Raw genomic sequence first — 16,431 nt, forward strand, 5'->3', positions numbered from 1 at the left:
ACACTTGGGCCAGCCGTTCAGATGTCAGTTTGATCGCTACACAAGCCAAACTGGAACACTGGCAGTTTCCACTTCAAACATTTGTCATGGCTGCACATCAAAAAGACATCCTAAAGGTGTCTGTTTTTTTTTAAAGAAAAAATTTCACATCAAGTCCACACTAAAACGTTAGCGCTATTAAATAGGTTTCCCACTGGTTTCCTATGGCAGCCTGCGCAAAACAAAAGTCTCACTTGTTTATTTGACAAGAACCAATAAATACAGCTTTATTTTAAAGAGCTTCCCACTGCACGCTCCACGCAGCCAGACGGTCTTGTTTCTTTTGGCCGCCATTACCGAGCGTGTGATCAGAGAGTCTGAAGCTGCGGAAAGCAAGCAGCACGTGTTTGGGATGGGCAGAGTGAGTTCGGCGGCGAGGGTTTTTTTTTTTTTTTTTTAATCCGCTGAACGTTTCCTTCAATCTTTCAAGCAAAACTCCTGCCTGAGAATTCTCTTTTCTTCTTCGACGAAACTTTTCTCCCGGTTGGCTTGCCCCTCGTTGCGTTTCCTCTTCTCCTTCTGCTGGAACGTTTCGATCTTGCGCTTTTTGGCGGAAGAGTTCGCTGCATCCTCCTCATCTGAAAGGAGAGAAAGTAACCATCAATAAATAAATCATCCAATGATCGCATTCATACCAATTACAATAGCTTTCATTACACGTTTTGAGTGTCGACCTGCCCTCGGTAGCAGTGCACTGGGACTAGTTACGTAAACAGAGAACAGCCTGCAGTATGGGGGCACAGTCTTAGGGGTCGGCCATTTAAGACCGAGACGAGGAGGAATTTCTTCACTTAGAGGGTTGTGAATCTTTGGAATTCTCTGCCCCAGAGGGTTGCGGATGCTGAATCGTCGAGTATATTCAAGGCCGAGATCGATAGATTTTTTGACTCTAGGGGATAAGGAGATCGGGCGGGAAAGTGGAGTCGAGGTCGGAGATCAGCCACGATCTAATTAAATCGCGGAGCAGGCTCGAAGGGGCCGTATGGCTTACTCCTGCTCCTATTTCTTATGTTCTAAGGGATGCCATGTCAAGAAAGCCCACTTGATTGGCACTCCATCCACCACCTTCAACATTCACTCCCTCCACCACCAGCGCACTGTGGCTGCAGTGTGTACCATCTACAAGATGCACTGCAGCAACTCGCCAAGGATTGTTCAACAGCACCTTCCAAACCCGCGACCTCTACCACTTAGAAGGACAAGGGCAGCAGACGCATGGGAACATCACCACCTACAAGTTCCCCTCCAAGCCACACACCATCCTGACTTGGACCTGTATCGCCGTTCCTTCACTGTCGCTGGGCCAAAATCCTGGAACTCCCTTCCTAACAGTATTGTGGGCGTACCTACACCATATGGACTGCAGCGGTTCAAGGCGGCGGCTCACCACCATCTTCTCAAGGGCAATTAGGGATGGGCACTAAATGCAGGCCTAGCCAGCGACACCCACATCCCATCAATGAATAAAAATTTTTTTTAAATGCTTATATTACAGGGAGCGTGTCTCCTCTGTCTTGTATGATCCAGGCGAGGGAACAAAAAAAAATATAGGAAAATGGCAGCGAGCAAAATAAAATCCAAGGCTAGCTTTTGGACTCTGGTTCCAATTGAAATGAAGTGCTAACGAATGGATCCGAGACATATTCGGAGAGCCAGCATATGCTATCAGAAATCTTAAGACCCTCCTCTTTGACACGGTGAATCTGAGGACGCAAACAGCCATCCCAATTGTAACTGACCCGAATTATTCCATCTGCTAATGCAAACATCCTGCTAAATTTTTACTATACCACTGACCCTCCATAACCTGCCACAATAGAGGTGACTCCTCAACAGATAAAGGAAATTAAGTGGTTAATTAGGTGTAGGGTTGCAAAGGGGTGGAAAGTTTCCAGGAAATTTCCGGAAATTTTCCACGGGAAGTTTAGCTTGGGAATTTTGCCCAAAAAAGCTCATGCTCGCATAATATTGTTTTTTTTTTGTATTTCATTTTTTTCCCCCCCCCACAGGTCCTCTCTTAAAATTACTAACAGAGACGGAATCTTAATTATTAAGGAATTTCTTAATCAATATATGTTTATCTTCTTACTTGGTTTGTTTTAATAATTACAAGTTTTGTGTGTGACTGTGAACAAATGTATCCTGATTGGTTGGATGAGTGGATGAGCAATTAGCTCCCTCTATTGGTGATGTAGCGTCGTGTGCGCACAGGTCATGCTTCCATCACATGGAGCATCAGGAAATATTTACTCACCCTGTTGCAATCGTGCTGATCGACCGCAGTTCAACACAGATGAATGCCCTTTATTTCTCTGCATAGAACAATGCCACATTTACCGTCGGATGTGTGGAATACGCATACAAAGGTGCGCAACAGGCTGCCTAACAAGAGAGTGGAGAAACTGGTGGCTATCCGGGCGAACCTACAACTTATTGAGCCAGATACAGAAGTGTCCACCACACAGCTAGACAGTGACACAGAGGAGGAAATGGACACGTCAGAGCCAGAGTCAGAGAATCAGGAGGAGCAATGATGAAAAGACGACTCAGAAGACTCATGAGTAGAAGACTCAAAGGGACAAAATAAGGACAAATTACAGGCTAAATAAGCTGACGCTCTTTTTATTTTAGATGGGTCTTTTTTGTGGGGGTTCAATAAAGTTCAAAATTATAACCTAAATAAAGTTTTGAAAGCCCGTTTTTTTTTTGTATGGAACAGTATGTCTATTTTGATGACAAAGATATTAAGGGTCAGAGACAAAAACCATCAGTGTGCAAAAAAACTCAAAATTCCCATAAATTCCCATGGAAAGTTCCCTCTTTTAAAAATTCCTGGAATATTGCAACCCTAGTTAGGTGTCCTCCGTGTAGAGTACGAGAATGAAGGCAAGTAGAATACAATCAATATGTGATGTGGCAATGACTTAAGTACGGCTTTGTCCTGTGAAAGCTTTGGTAGATAATTTGGAAAGTGGGTCATTAAAGTGCAGATAATGCAGTATTCACTAAGGTTAAAGAAAAAGTGAGATATAAGCAAGTATGAAAAAAAAGAAAACATTTGTCAGTCTTTTTTTTTAATTGAGAGACCATGGTGGAGGCTCTAGGGAACAGTTTTTATTCCTTCCTGTGATGTGGGCGTCGCTGGCAAGGCCAGCATTTATTGCTCATCCCTAATTGCCCTCAAGGTGGTGGTGGTGAGCTGCCTTCTTGAACCGCTGCAGTCCGTGTGGTGAAGGTACTCCCACAATGCTTTGACCCAGCGACGATGAAGGAACAGCCGATATATTTCCAAGTCAGGATGGTGTGTGACTTGGAGGGAACTTGGAGGTGGTGGTGTTCCCATGCGCCTGCTGCCCTTGTCCTTCTAGGTGGAAGAGGTCGTGGGTTTGGGAGGGGCTGCCAAAGAAGCCTTGGCGAGTTCCTGCAGTGCATCCTGTAGATGGTACACACTGCAGCCACAGTACGCCGGTGGTGGAGGGAGTGAATGTTTAAGGTGGTGGATGGGGTGCCAATCAGGCGGGTTGCTTTGTCCTGGTTGGTGTCGAGCTTCTTGAGTGTTGTTGGAGCTGCACTCATCCAGGCAAGTGGAGAGTATTCCATCACACTCCTGACTTGTGCCTTGTAGATGGTGGAAAGGCTTTGGGGAGTCAGGAAGTGAGACACTCGCCGCAGAATACCTAGCCTCTGACCTGCTCTTGTAGCCACAGTATTTATGTGGCTGGTCCAGTTAAGTTTCTAGTCAATGGTGACGCCCAGGATGTTGATGGTGGGGGATTCAGCAATGGTAATGCCATTGAATGTCAAGGGGCGGTGGTTAGACTCTCGATTGTTGGAGATGGTCATTGCCTGGCACTTGTGTGGCGCGAATGTTACCTGCCACTTATCAGCCCAAGCCTGAATGTCGTCCAGGTCTTGCTGCATGCGGGCATGGACTGCTTCATTATCTGAGGAGTTGCGAATGGAACTGAACACTGTTCGCTGATGATTGCACATCGCCACTTCTGACTCTATGATGGAGGGAAGGTCATTGATGAAGTAGCTGAAGATGGTTGGGCCTAGGACACTGCCCCGAGGAACTCCTGCAGAGATGTCCTGGGGCTGAGATAATTGGCCTCCAACAACCACAACCATCTTTCTTTGTGCTAGGTATGACTCCAGCCAGTGGAGAATGGAACTGAACACTGAGCAATCATCAGCCAACACCCCTGCTTCTGACCTTATGATGGAGGGAAGGTCATTGATGAAACAACTGAAGATGGAGAGATTTCCCCGATTCCCAGTAACTTCAATTTTACTAGGACTCCTCGATGCCACACTCGGTCAAATGCTGCCTTGATGTCAAGGGCAATCACTCTCACCTCACCTCTGGAATTCAGCTCTTTTGTCCATGTTTGGACCAAGGCTGTAATGAGGTCAGGAGCCGAGTGGTCCTGGCGGAACCCAAACTGAGCATCGGTGAGCAGATTATTGGTAAGTGCCACTTGATAGCACTGTCGATGACACCTTCCATCACTTTGCTGATGATTGAGAGTAGACTGATGGGCAGTAATTAGCCAGATTGGATTTGTCCTGTTTTATTTGGACAGGACATACCTGGGCAGTTTTTCACATTGTCAGGGCCCATAGCCTTGGCTGTATCCAGTGCACTCAGCCGTTTCTTGATATCACGTGGAGTGAATTGAATTGGCTGAAGACTGGCTTCTGTGATGCTGGGGACCTCAGGAGGAGGCTGATATGGATCATCCAATCGGCACTTCTGGCTGAAAATGGTTGCAAACGCTTCAGCCTTGTCTTTTGCACTCATGTGCTGGGCTCTGCCATCATTGAGGATGGGGATATTCATGGAGCCTCCTCCTCCCGTTAGTTGTTTAATGGTCCACCATTCACGACTGGATGTAGCAGGACTGCAGGAAAGAGTACTGTGTATTCGTGAGTGTAAACTGCTAAACATTTTCAGTGGTTATAATTTTCGCTCCAATATGTTTTGCAGAAACAAAAATTACATCCCTATCGTCCCATCGACAGGACATCAGCACCATGTTGCTACAACTTTAGGCTCAAGTCCTGCAGTAGGTCCTGAACCCGCCATTACATTTCTGGGTCTTTTTTTCGCTAGATACAACAACTTGCATTTATATAGCGCCTAAAACATCTCAAGGCGCTTCACTGGAGCGTTATAAAACTAAATTTTAAAACCATGCCACTTGGGATATTAGGGCCGGTGACCAAAAGCTTGGTCAAAGAGATAGGTTTTAAGAAGCGTCTTAAAAGGAGGAGGGAGAGGTTTAGGGAGGGAATTCCAGAGCTTAGGGCCCAGGCAGCTGAAGGCACGGCCACCAATGGTGGAGCGATGATAATCGGGGATGCTCAAGAGGCCAGAATTGGAGGAGCGCAGAGATCTGAGGGTTGTGGGGCTGGAGGAAGTTACAGAGATAGGGAGGGGCGAGGCCATGGAGGGGTTTGAAAACAAGGATGAAAATTTTGAAATCGAGGCGTTGCTTAAACGGGAGCCAATGTAGGTCAGCGAGCACGGGGGTGATGGGCGAACGGGACTTGGTGTGAGTCAGGACACGGGCAGCCGAGTTTTGGATAACCAAGTTTTTACAGAGATACTTTGGCTTGTCTGTTAGATTACTCCAATAGATGAGTGTTAGTACCCCAGTCTCGAGTCTCATCTTCGATGGCCCCGATATCTAGGTAACCCCAGCGCAACAAACAGAAAACCTTGCTCCGAATTGCTTTAGCTACTGGATCCACCCTGTGCCTCCATAGGACGTTTTTCCACATCTTGCAAAAGCAAGCAGAGCTGCACATTAGGCCGCACGTCAGACTTTGACTAACTAGCAAAATTATTGAATTAAAGATAAACGAGTGTATAATATTTACAGTAAAGATTATAATAATCAGCTTCTTGAAAGAAAAACAATAAAGTCACAATCGGCATTCTAAGCTTGTGAGCCAGGTTTTAAAGTATGAAGCACCCTGTAAATTACGGGCACCTTGGGGGGGGGGGGGGGGGGTGTACTGGCATCAGCTGGCTTTTTTGGGGGGCAGGTGTCCTCAATTTCATTGAACGCACTGTAAAAAGTTCCAGTGGAATGGAGAGTTCTTTAGCCAGCATCCATAGCGGCAGAGAAGCCGCTCCACCCCCGGGGTCAGAGCCGCGCGAGCGTTCAATCCCACAGATAGAAGATAGGAAGAAAACATAGAAGATAGGAGCAGGAGTAGGCCATTCGGCCCCTCGAGCCTGTTCCGCCATTTAATGCGATCATGGCTGATCATCCAAACTCAGTACCCTGTCCCTGCTTTCTCCCCATATCCCTTGATCCCTTTAGCCTTAAGAAATATATCTAACTCCTTCTTGAATATATTTAATGAACTGGCGTCAACTGCCTTCTGTGGTAGAGAATTCCACAGGTTCACCACTCTCTGGGTGAAGAAATTCCTCCTCATCACTGTCCTAAATGGCTTACCCCTTATCCTTAGACTGTGACCCCTGGTTCTGGACTCCCCGACCATCGGGAACATCCAGCATTCTAGTCTGTCTAGTCCTGTTAGAATTTTATAAGTTTCGATGAGATCCTCTCTCATTCTTCTAAACTCCAGTGAGTATAAGCCCAATCGACCCAATCTCTCCTCATACGTCATTCCTGCCATCCCAGGTATCAGCCTGGTGAATCTTCGCTGCACTCCCTCCATGGCAAGAACATCCTTCCTCAGATAAGACGACTAAAACTGCACACAATACTCAAGGTGTGGTCTCACCAAGGCCCTGTACAACAGCAGCAAGACATCCTTGCTCCTGTACTCGAATCCTCTCACTATGAAGGCCAACATACCATTTGCCTTCTTAACTGCCTGCTTAAGATAGAGTGGGTTCTCGGCTGCTGTGCGTGCTGGGGGAACGAGCTCCCCACTCCACCAAAGCCGTTTCCCCCACAAAACCCCACTGCCACCTGCGCATCCCGTGGTTTAAGTTGTGAAAAGGGCTTAGTGCATTGAAGGCTGTCCGAAGTTCATAGGTTGTGAGGGCCTGTGAATTGAGTGTGCCCTTTTTGTATAATTTCCCATGCAGTTTATTTGTGCCTCCCAGTAAGCGTCCATTCATACAGGTTTCACACTACCTTCCATTCTTCCATATGACCGAGCAAATCGCACAGTATGAAACATAGAAACATAGAAACTAGGAGCAGGAGTAGGCCATTCGGCCCTTCGAGCCTGCTCCGCCATTCAACGAGATCATGGCTGATCATCCAAACCCTAGCACCCGGTCCCTACACCGACAGCCATCCCACCCAAGCCCTATCCCCGTAACCCCGTATTTAATCCCCCCTAACACTAAGGGCCAATTTTTATCATGGCCAATCAACCTAACCCGCACATCTTTGGACTGTGGGAGGAAACCGGAGCACCCGGAAGAAACCCACGCAAACACAGGGAGAATGTGCAAACTCCACACAGACAGTCACCCGAGGCCGGATTTGAACCCGGGTCCCTGGCGCTGTGAGGCTACAGTGCTAACCACTATGCCACCGTGCCGCTACGTGTCTGGTGACTGTGCTTGGCTCCTTCCTCACAGGCGACCAATAGTCACGACATTCATTATCGCGTAAGGTTGGGGGCATAATTCTGGCTGCAACTGGTTTCTCAATTCTTCGTGCTCTGTGACCAAGTTAAAAGAAATCTCCACAAAGCCAAGACTAGGCAAAAAAAAGCTTCAGTAAGTACGTCACATCTGCCACCTTCTGACTCAGGGGCAAGTGAACTACCAGCGGAGGCACGCTGACATTCAACGTGACAACGTCTATGCGAACTCCATTTGAAACTGACCAAATATGCGCTGAGTGTTTTCCAAGGGCCTGGGGGCCGGGCTAGTAAATAAAACCTACCTGACTCGGAGACTTCCGGCTCTTCTGGAAGCAGGGCAGCCCTACGCTGCGGAGCATCGTCACCATTGTCCTGGTACATGTTGGACCACTTCACCGCCATGTCCACACCCAATGGCGGCTTCTTCTCCTCCACTGCGTACGACTCTGGTGGGGGCACAGCATTGGTTTTCCAGATCTTAAACTCTTTTGGAGGCTGTCACATTAGCAGAAATGCAGATTAGCGATAAACTGAGCATCAGTGCAAATAGAATTACTTTGCTAATCCCAAAATGCTAGTAAAAAGAACTTGTGTTAATACAGCGTATTCCATGACCTCAGGACACGGAGGAGGAGGGGAAGACAACACGGGGAGAGGATGGGCGGGACACGGAGGAGGAGGGGAAGACAACACGGGGAGAGGATGGGCGGGACACGGAGGAGGGGGAGGGGGAGGGGGGGAAAGAGATTCTCTACCACAGCCCCTCCCCGGCTCACCTCCTCCGGGGCCCGCACCAGCCGCCTCTCCCAGTCGATGCGGCCTCTCCGCGGGTCGGCCAGGAAGCTGGGTTTAGAGACGCTGCCAAACAGCTCGTCGGGTCGGGGTAAAGCGGCCGACGGACCCTGGTCCGCGGGGAGAGTGGCCGCCGAGGGCGGTTTATGCAGCGCTGGGTCCGGGGCTGAGTCGCTGTCCGAGTCCGAGCTGCCGTAGGCGGCGAAATAGGCCAAAGGGTCGCTGGGCCCGTCCGCCATGGCGACCAGCTGCCGAGGACACAGCGGCGCCAGCAAGCGGCAACCCCGACAGTAAAGCACTGCCTCCCGGCACCGCGCCCCCCATAGGGCGCCAGCGGGACTCCAGACCAGCACTGCCTCCCGGTACCGCGCCCCCCACAGGGCGCCAGCGGGACTCCAGACCAGCACTGCCTCCCGGCACCGCGCCCCCCACAGGGCGCCAGCGGGACTCCAGACCAGCCCGGCCTCCCGGTACCGCGCCCCCTACAGGGCGCCAGCAGGTCTCCAGACCAGCCCGGCCTCCCGGTACCGCGCCCCCTACAGGGCGCCAGCGAGACTCCAGCCCGGCCCGCCCTCCTGGCATCGCGACCCCCTACAGGGCGCCAGCGGGACCCCAGCCCGGCCCGGCCTCCCGGCACCGCGACCCCCTACAGGGCGCCAGCGGGACCCCAGCCCGGCCTCCCGGCACCGCGCCCCCCACAGGGCGCCAGCGGGAGCCCAGCCCGTCCCGGCCTCCCGGCACCGCGCCCCCCACAGGGCGCCAGCGGGGCCCCAGCCTCCCGGCACCGCGACCCCCCAAAGCGCCACTGGGACTCCAGCCCGGCCTCCCGGCACCGCGCCCCTCACAGGGCGCCAGCGGGATTCCAGCCCGGCCCGGCCTCCCGGCACCGCGCCCCCCACAGGGCGCCGGCGGGACCCCAGCCCGGCCCGGCCTCCCGGCACCGCACTCCCCCACAGGGCGCCAGCGGGACTCCGGCCTGGCCCGGCCTCCCGGCACCGCGCCCCCAACAGGGCGCCAGCGGGACTCCATCCCGGCCCGGCCTCCTGGAACCGCGCCCCCTACAGGACGCCAGTGGGACCCCAGCCTCCCGGCACCGCGACCCCCCAAAGCGCCAGTGGGACTCCGGCCTCCCGGCACCGCGACCCCCACAGGGCGCCAGCGGGATCCAGCCCGGCCCGGCCTCCCGGCACCGCGCCCCCCACAGGGCGCCAGCGGGACCCCGGCCTCCTGGCACCGCGCCCCCCACAGGGCGCCAGCGGGACCCCGGCCCGGCCTCCCGGCACTGCGCCCCCCACAGGGCGACAGCGGGACCCCAGCCAGCACAGCAGACTTGTCAATCCAAATGGAAGATTGGAGAGGCTGGGGTTGCTTTCTTTGGAACAGAGGAGGCTGAGGGGAGATTTAATTGAGGTGTATAAAATTATGAGGGGCCTAGATAGAGTGGATAGGAAGGACTTATTTCCCCTTAGCAGAGAGGTCAATAACCAGGGGGCATGGATTTAAAGTAATTGGTCGGAGGTTTAGAGGGGAGTTGAGGAGAATGTTCTTCACCCAGAGGGTGGTGGGGGTTTGGAACTCACTGCCTGAAAGGGTGGTCGAGGCAGGAACCCTCATCACATTTAAAAAGTACTTGGATATGCACTTGAAGTGCTGTAACCTACAGGGCTACAGACCAAGAGCTGGAAAGTGGGATTAGGCCGGACAGCTCTTTGTCGGCCGGCACTGACACGATGGGCCGAATGGCCTCCTTCTGTGCTGTAAATGTCTATGATTCTATGAGGCAGATGGAATGGGAGGGGGCTGGTGGCGTGTAAAGGTTTGGATGTGAATGTAAAAGGTATGATCAGTAAGTTCGCAGATGACACGAAAATTGGTGGAGTGGTAAATAGCGAGGAGGGAAGCCTCAGGCTACAGGACGATATAGATGGGTTGGTCAGATGGGCGGAACAGTGGCAATTTAAAACAGAATTTAAAACAGAAATAGACAGTTTCCTAGAAGTAAAGGGAATTAAGGGTTACGGGGAGCGGGCAGGAATTTGGACATGAGTCTAGGTTCGGATCGGTCATGGCCCTGTGGGTAGCGGAGCGGGCCCAGGGGCCGTGTAGCCTGATCCTGCTCCTATTTCGTGTGTCTAATTCTGTTAGATTCAGGAGATGGTTCTGTGATAGTGGATTGGCGGTTAGGATCAGATCAGCCATGATCTTATTGAATGGCGGAGCAGGCTCGAGGGGCCGATTGGCCTACTCCTGCTCCTATTTCTTATGTTCTTATGTAAATGGAATTTAACCCTGAAAAGTGTGAGGTGATGCATTTTGGATGGACTAACAAGGCAAGGGAATACACAATAAATGGTAGGACCCTAGGAAGGACAGAGGATCAGAGGGACCTTGGTGTGCATGTACATAGATCCCTGAAGGCAGCAGAACAGGTGGATAAGGTGGTTAAAAAGGCATATGGGATACTTGCCTTCATTAGCCGAGGCATAGAATATAAGAGCAGGGAGGTTATGATGGAGCTGTACAAAATGCTGGTAAGGCCACAGCTGGAGTACTGTGTGCAGTTCTGGTCGCCACACTATAGGAAGGATGTAATTGCTTTGGAGAGGGTGCAGAGGAGATTTACCAGGATGTTACCTGGGCTGGAGCGCTTCAGCTATGAAGAGACACTGGACAGGCTGGGGTTGTTTTCCTTGGAGCAGAGAAGGCTGAGGGGGGACCTGATTGAGGTGTACAAAATTATGAGGGGCATAGATAGGGTGGATAGAAAGGAACTTTTCCCCTTAGCAGAGGGGTCAATAACCAGGAGGCATAGTTTCAAGGTAAGGAGCAGGAGGTTTAGAGGGGATTTTAGGAAGAACTTTTTCACCCAGAGGGTGGTTGGAATCTGTAACTCACTGCCTGAAAGGGTGGTAGAGGCAGGAACCCTCACAACATTCAAGAAACATTTGGATGAGCACTTGAAATGCCATAGCATACAAGGCTACGGACCAAATGCTGGAAAATGGGATTAGAATAGACAGGGCTTGATGGCCGGCGCAGACACGATGGGCCGAAAGGCCTCTTTCTGTGCTGCATAACTCTATGACTCTATGACTATGGTGGGACCTCATGGCCTGTTACTACTCTTTTGGTTAATCAATAAGGATGATTAAATCATCAATCAGGCACGTATAAACCCTTGAACCATAAGTGCCCCCATTTTTATAATGGGGCAGAAACAGGAAGTTCCAAATGATGACAAAACTAACGAATCATAAACGTTTACGGCACACAAGGAGTCTGTGTCTGCACCGGCCAAAAAAGAGCTCTCCAGCCTAATCCCACTTTCCAGCTCTTGGTCCGTAGCCCTGTCGGTTACGGCACTTCCAGTGCATATCCAAGTACTTTTTAAATGTGATGAGGGTTTCTGCCTCTACCACCCTTTCAGGCAGTGAGTTCCAGACCCCCACCACACTCTGGGTGAAAAAAGTTCTCCTCAACTCCCCTCTAATCCTTCGAGCAATTACTTTAAATCTCTGCCCCCTGGTTATTGGCCTCTCTGCTAAGGGGAAATAGGTCCTTCCTATCCACTCTATCTGGGCCCCTCATAATTTTATACACCTCAATTAGGTCTCCCCTCAGCCTCCTCTGTTCCAAGGAAAACAACCCCAGCCTATCCAATCTTTCCTCATAGCTAAAATTCCCCAGCCCAGGCAACATCCCCATAAATCCCCTCTGTACTTTCAGCAGAGATGTCAAGTGAGATATGCTTGAAGGAGACTTTTAAAGGAAATCAGAAAGGGAGGATTTTAGCGAGAGAGTTGGGCAAGATGTCTGAAGGCTCTGCCACCGATGGTGGAGCAGAGGGCCCAGGAGGAACGCCCCTCATTCTCTTGACTCCTCATTTTTTCTGTGCTGCTCAGCAATATAAAATGGGCACATCTCAGTGTCCCTGCTGTTCATGACCAGGCTTCCATTCCATCTTTCTTTGCAAGCCAAACTTTGCTACCTTGACTTGTCATACTTGTGTGTATTTTGCATTACTTTTATTCTGCTGTTTGCTGTTGAATTTTGACAATACAGGACTCCTTTTGCAAAGGCCTCCAGCTACAAACATTGTTATTGCCAGCAGCTGCCATTGAGCTTCCTGAATTGCATTTCCTTAGCGCCTTTCACAACCTCAGGACATCCCAAAGGGCTTTAGAGTCAATGAAGTATTTTTGAAGTGTAGTCACTGTTGTAATGTAGGAAACACGGCAGCCAATTTGTGCACAGCAAGCTTTTTTTTTATTTGTTTGTGGGATGTGGGCATCACTGGCAAGACCAGCATTTATTGCCCATCCCTAATTGCCCTCGAGAAGGTGGTGGTGAGCCGCCTTCTTGAACCGCTGCAGTCCGTGTGGTGAAGGTGCTCCCACAGTGCTGTTAGGGAGGGAGTTCCAGGATTTTGACCCAGTGACGATGAAGGATCGGCGATATATTTCTAAGTCAGGATTGGTGTGTGACTTGGAGGGGAACTTGGAGGTGGTGGTGTTCCCATGCGCCTGCTGCCCTTGTCCTTCTAGGTGGAAGAAGTCGCGAGTTTGGGAGGTGCTGCCGAAGAAGCCTTGACGAGTTGCTGCAGTGCATCTTGTAGATGGTCCACACTGCAGCCACGGTACGCCGGTGGTGGAGGGAGTGAATGTTTAAGGTGGTGGATGGGGTGCCAATCAAGCGGGCTGCTTTGTCCTGGATGGTGTCGAGCTTCTTGAGTGTTGTTGGAGCTGCACTCATCCAGGCAAGTGGAGAGTATTCCATCACACTCCTTACTTGTGCCTTGTAGATGTGGAAAGGCTTTGGGGAGTCAGAAGGTGAGACACTCGCCACAGAATTCCCAGCCTCTGACCTGCTCTTGTTGCCACAGTATTTATGTGGCTGGTCCAGTTAAGTTTCTGGTCAATGGTGACCCCTAGGATGTTGATTGTGGGGGATTTGGCGATGATAATGCCATTGAATGTCATGGGGTTAGACTTTCACTTGTTGGAGATAGTCATTGTCTGGCACTTCTGTGGCGCAAATGTTACCTGCCACTTATTGGCCCAAGCCTGACCGTCATCCAGGTCTTGTTGCATGCGGGCATGGACTGCTTCACTATCTGAGGAGTTGTGAATGGCGCGGAACACTGTGCAGTCATCAGCGAACATCCCCATTTCTGACTTTATGTTGGAGGGAAGGTCATTGATGAAGCAGCTGAAGATGGTTGGGCCTAGGACACTTCCCTGAGGAACTCCTGCAGCGATGTCCTGGGGCTGTGATGATTGACCTTCAATAGATAGATAGATTTTTGGACTCTAGGGGAATCAAGGGATATGGAGATCGGGCGGGAAAGTGGAGTTGAGGTCGATGATTAGCCATGATCTTATTGAATGGCGGAGCAGGCTCGAGGGGCCATATGGCCGACTCCTGCTCCTATTTCTTATGTTCTTATGTTAAGAAAGGAGGGAGAGAGAAAACGGGGAACTACAGACCAGTTAGCCTGGCATCAGTAGTAGGGAAAATGCTAGAATCTAATATTAAGGACGTGGTAACAGGGCACTTAGAAAATAATAATAGGATTGGGCAGAGTCAACATGGATTTATGAAAGGGAAATCACGTTTGACTAATCTGTTAAGAGTTTTTTGAGGTTGTAACTAGCAGAATAGATAAGGGGGAACCAGTAGATGTGGTGTATTTGGATTTTCAGAAGGCATTCGATAAGGTGCCACACAAGAGGTTATTAAACAAAATTAGGGCTCATGGGATTGAGGGTAATATACTAGCATGGATTGAGGATTGGTTAATGGACAGAAAACAGAGAGTAGGAATATACGTGTCATTTTCGGGTTGGCAGGCTGTAACTAGTGGGGTACCGCAAGGATCAGTGCTTGGGCCTCAGCTATTCACAATCTACATCAATGATTTGGATGAGGGGACCAAATGTAATATATCCAAGTTTGCTGATGATACAAAGCTGGGTGGGAATGTAAGTTGTGAGGAGGATGCAAGGAGGCTTCAAGGGGATATAGACAGGCTAAGTGATTGGGCAAGAACGTGGCAAATGGAATATAACATGGAGAAATATGAAGTTATCCACTTTGGTAGGAAAAATAGAAAAGCAGAGTATTTTTTAAATGGTGAGAGATTGGGAAATGTTGGTGTTCAGAGGGACCTGGGTGTCCTTGTACACAAATCACTGAAAGTTAACAGGTAGATACAGCAAGCAATTAGGAAAGCAAATGGTATGTTGGCCTTTATTACAAGAGAATTTGAGTATAAGAGTAAAGATGTCTTACTGCAATTATATAGGGCCCTGGTGAGACCACACCTGGATTATTGTGTACAGTTTTGGTCTCCTTACCTGAGGAAGGATATCCTTGCCATAGAGGGAGTGCAACGGAGGTTCACCAGACTGGTTCCTGGGATGGGGGGATTGTCCTATGATAGAGATTCAGTAAGTAGGCCCACCCAAAGGGGGCACGACCAAATTTTTCACCTGTGGTTGCAAGGTGACCAAGGTTGGGAATTAAATATTCCAGGGTACTTGACATTTTGAAAAGACAGGCAGAATGTAAAATGAGGAGGGGTACCCCTGATAATAAAGGATGACATAAGGACAGTAGAGAGAAACGTTCTCGACTCGGAAGATCAGGAAGTAGAATCAGTATGGGTAGCGATAAAGAATAACAAGGGGCAAAAAACATTGGTGGGAAGAGTATATAGGCTAACAGTAGCTATACCGTTGGACAGAATATTAATCAAGAAATAGTAGGAGCTTGTGACAATGGTAATGCAATAATCATGGGGAACTTTAATCTTCGTATAGACTGGAGAAATCAAATTGGCAAAGGTAGTCTGGAGGACGAGCGCATGGAATGCATTCGGGACAGTTTCCTAAAACAATGCATCATGGAACCAACCAGGGAACAGGCTATTTTAGATCTTGTATTATGTAATGAGACAGGGTTAATTAGCAATCTCATAGTAAAGGATCCTCTGGGGCAGAGTGATCATAATATGATAGCATTTCACGTTAAGTTTGAGAGTGACTTGCCTAAGTCTGAAACTAGTGTCTTAAACTTAAATAAAGCCAATTACATAGGGATGAGGGGCGAGTTGGCCAAGATAGATTAAAGGGTAGATAAGCAATGGCTAGCATTTAAAGAAATATTTAATAATTCTCAACAAAACTACATTCCAATGAGAAACAAAAACTCCACGGGCAAAGTGATCCATCCGTGGCTAACTAAAGAAGTTAAGGATAGCATTAGATTGAAAGAAGAAGCTTATAATGTTGCGAAGAATAGTAGCGAGCCCGAGGATTGGGAGAGTTTCAGAAACCAGCAAAGGATGACCAAAACGTGATAAAAAGGGAAAAAATAGAATGAGAGAAAACTAGCAAGAAATATAAAAACAGATTATAAGAGCTTCTACAAGTATGTAAAAAGGAAGAGAGTAGCAAAAGTAAACGTTGGTCCCTTAGAGGCTGAGACAGGAGAAAGTATTATGGGGAATAAGGAAATGGCAGAAACGTTAAACAAATATTTTGGATCTGTCTTCACAGTAGAAGACACAAAAAGCAAACCAAAAATGGTGGGGAACCAAGGGTCTAATGAGGATAAGGAACTTAACGTAATTAATATAAGTAGAGAAAAAGTATTAGAAAAACGAATGGGACTAAAAGCCGACAATTCTCCTGGACCTGACGGCCTACATCCTAGGGTCCTAAAAGAGGTGGCTGCAGAGATAGTGGATGCATTGGTTGCGATCTTCCAAAATTCCCTGGATTCTAGAGCAGTCCCAGTGGATTGGAAGGTCGCAAATGTAACACCGCTATTCAAGAAAGGATGAAGAGAAAAAACAGGGAACTACAGGCCAGTTAGCCTGACATCAGTCGTCGGGGAAATGCTGGAATCCATTGTTAAGAAAGTGGTATCAGGGCTCTGAGAAAATCATAACATGATTAGACAGAGTCAGCATGGTTTTATGAAAGGGAAATCATGTTTGACAAATTTATT

The 16,431-nt window shown here is 49.1% G+C and overlaps 1 protein-coding gene across 1 annotated transcript; it reads right to left on the bottom strand.

The window, feature by feature from the left end:
* Positions 1 to 222: 222 nt before the first annotated feature.
* c3h1orf52 (chromosome 3 C1orf52 homolog) lies at positions 223 to 8,716 on the bottom strand. Its single transcript, XM_085983544.1, has 3 exons — positions 8,403 to 8,716; positions 7,929 to 8,121; positions 223 to 617 (listed from the first exon to the last, which is right to left on the bottom strand). Exons 1-3 carry the CDS (start codon positions 8,655 to 8,657, stop codon positions 457 to 459), a joined length of 609 nt encoding a protein of 202 aa, XP_085839670.1. The 5' UTR covers positions 8,658 to 8,716; the 3' UTR covers positions 223 to 456.
* Positions 8,717 to 16,431: the final 7,715 nt, after the last annotated feature.

This window comes from Somniosus microcephalus, chromosome 3, assembly GCF_052327205.1.
Source record: "Somniosus microcephalus isolate GS21.2 chromosome 3, FLI_Smic_1.0, whole genome shotgun sequence".
NCBI lineage: Eukaryota > Metazoa > Chordata > Chondrichthyes > Squaliformes > Somniosidae > Somniosus > Somniosus microcephalus.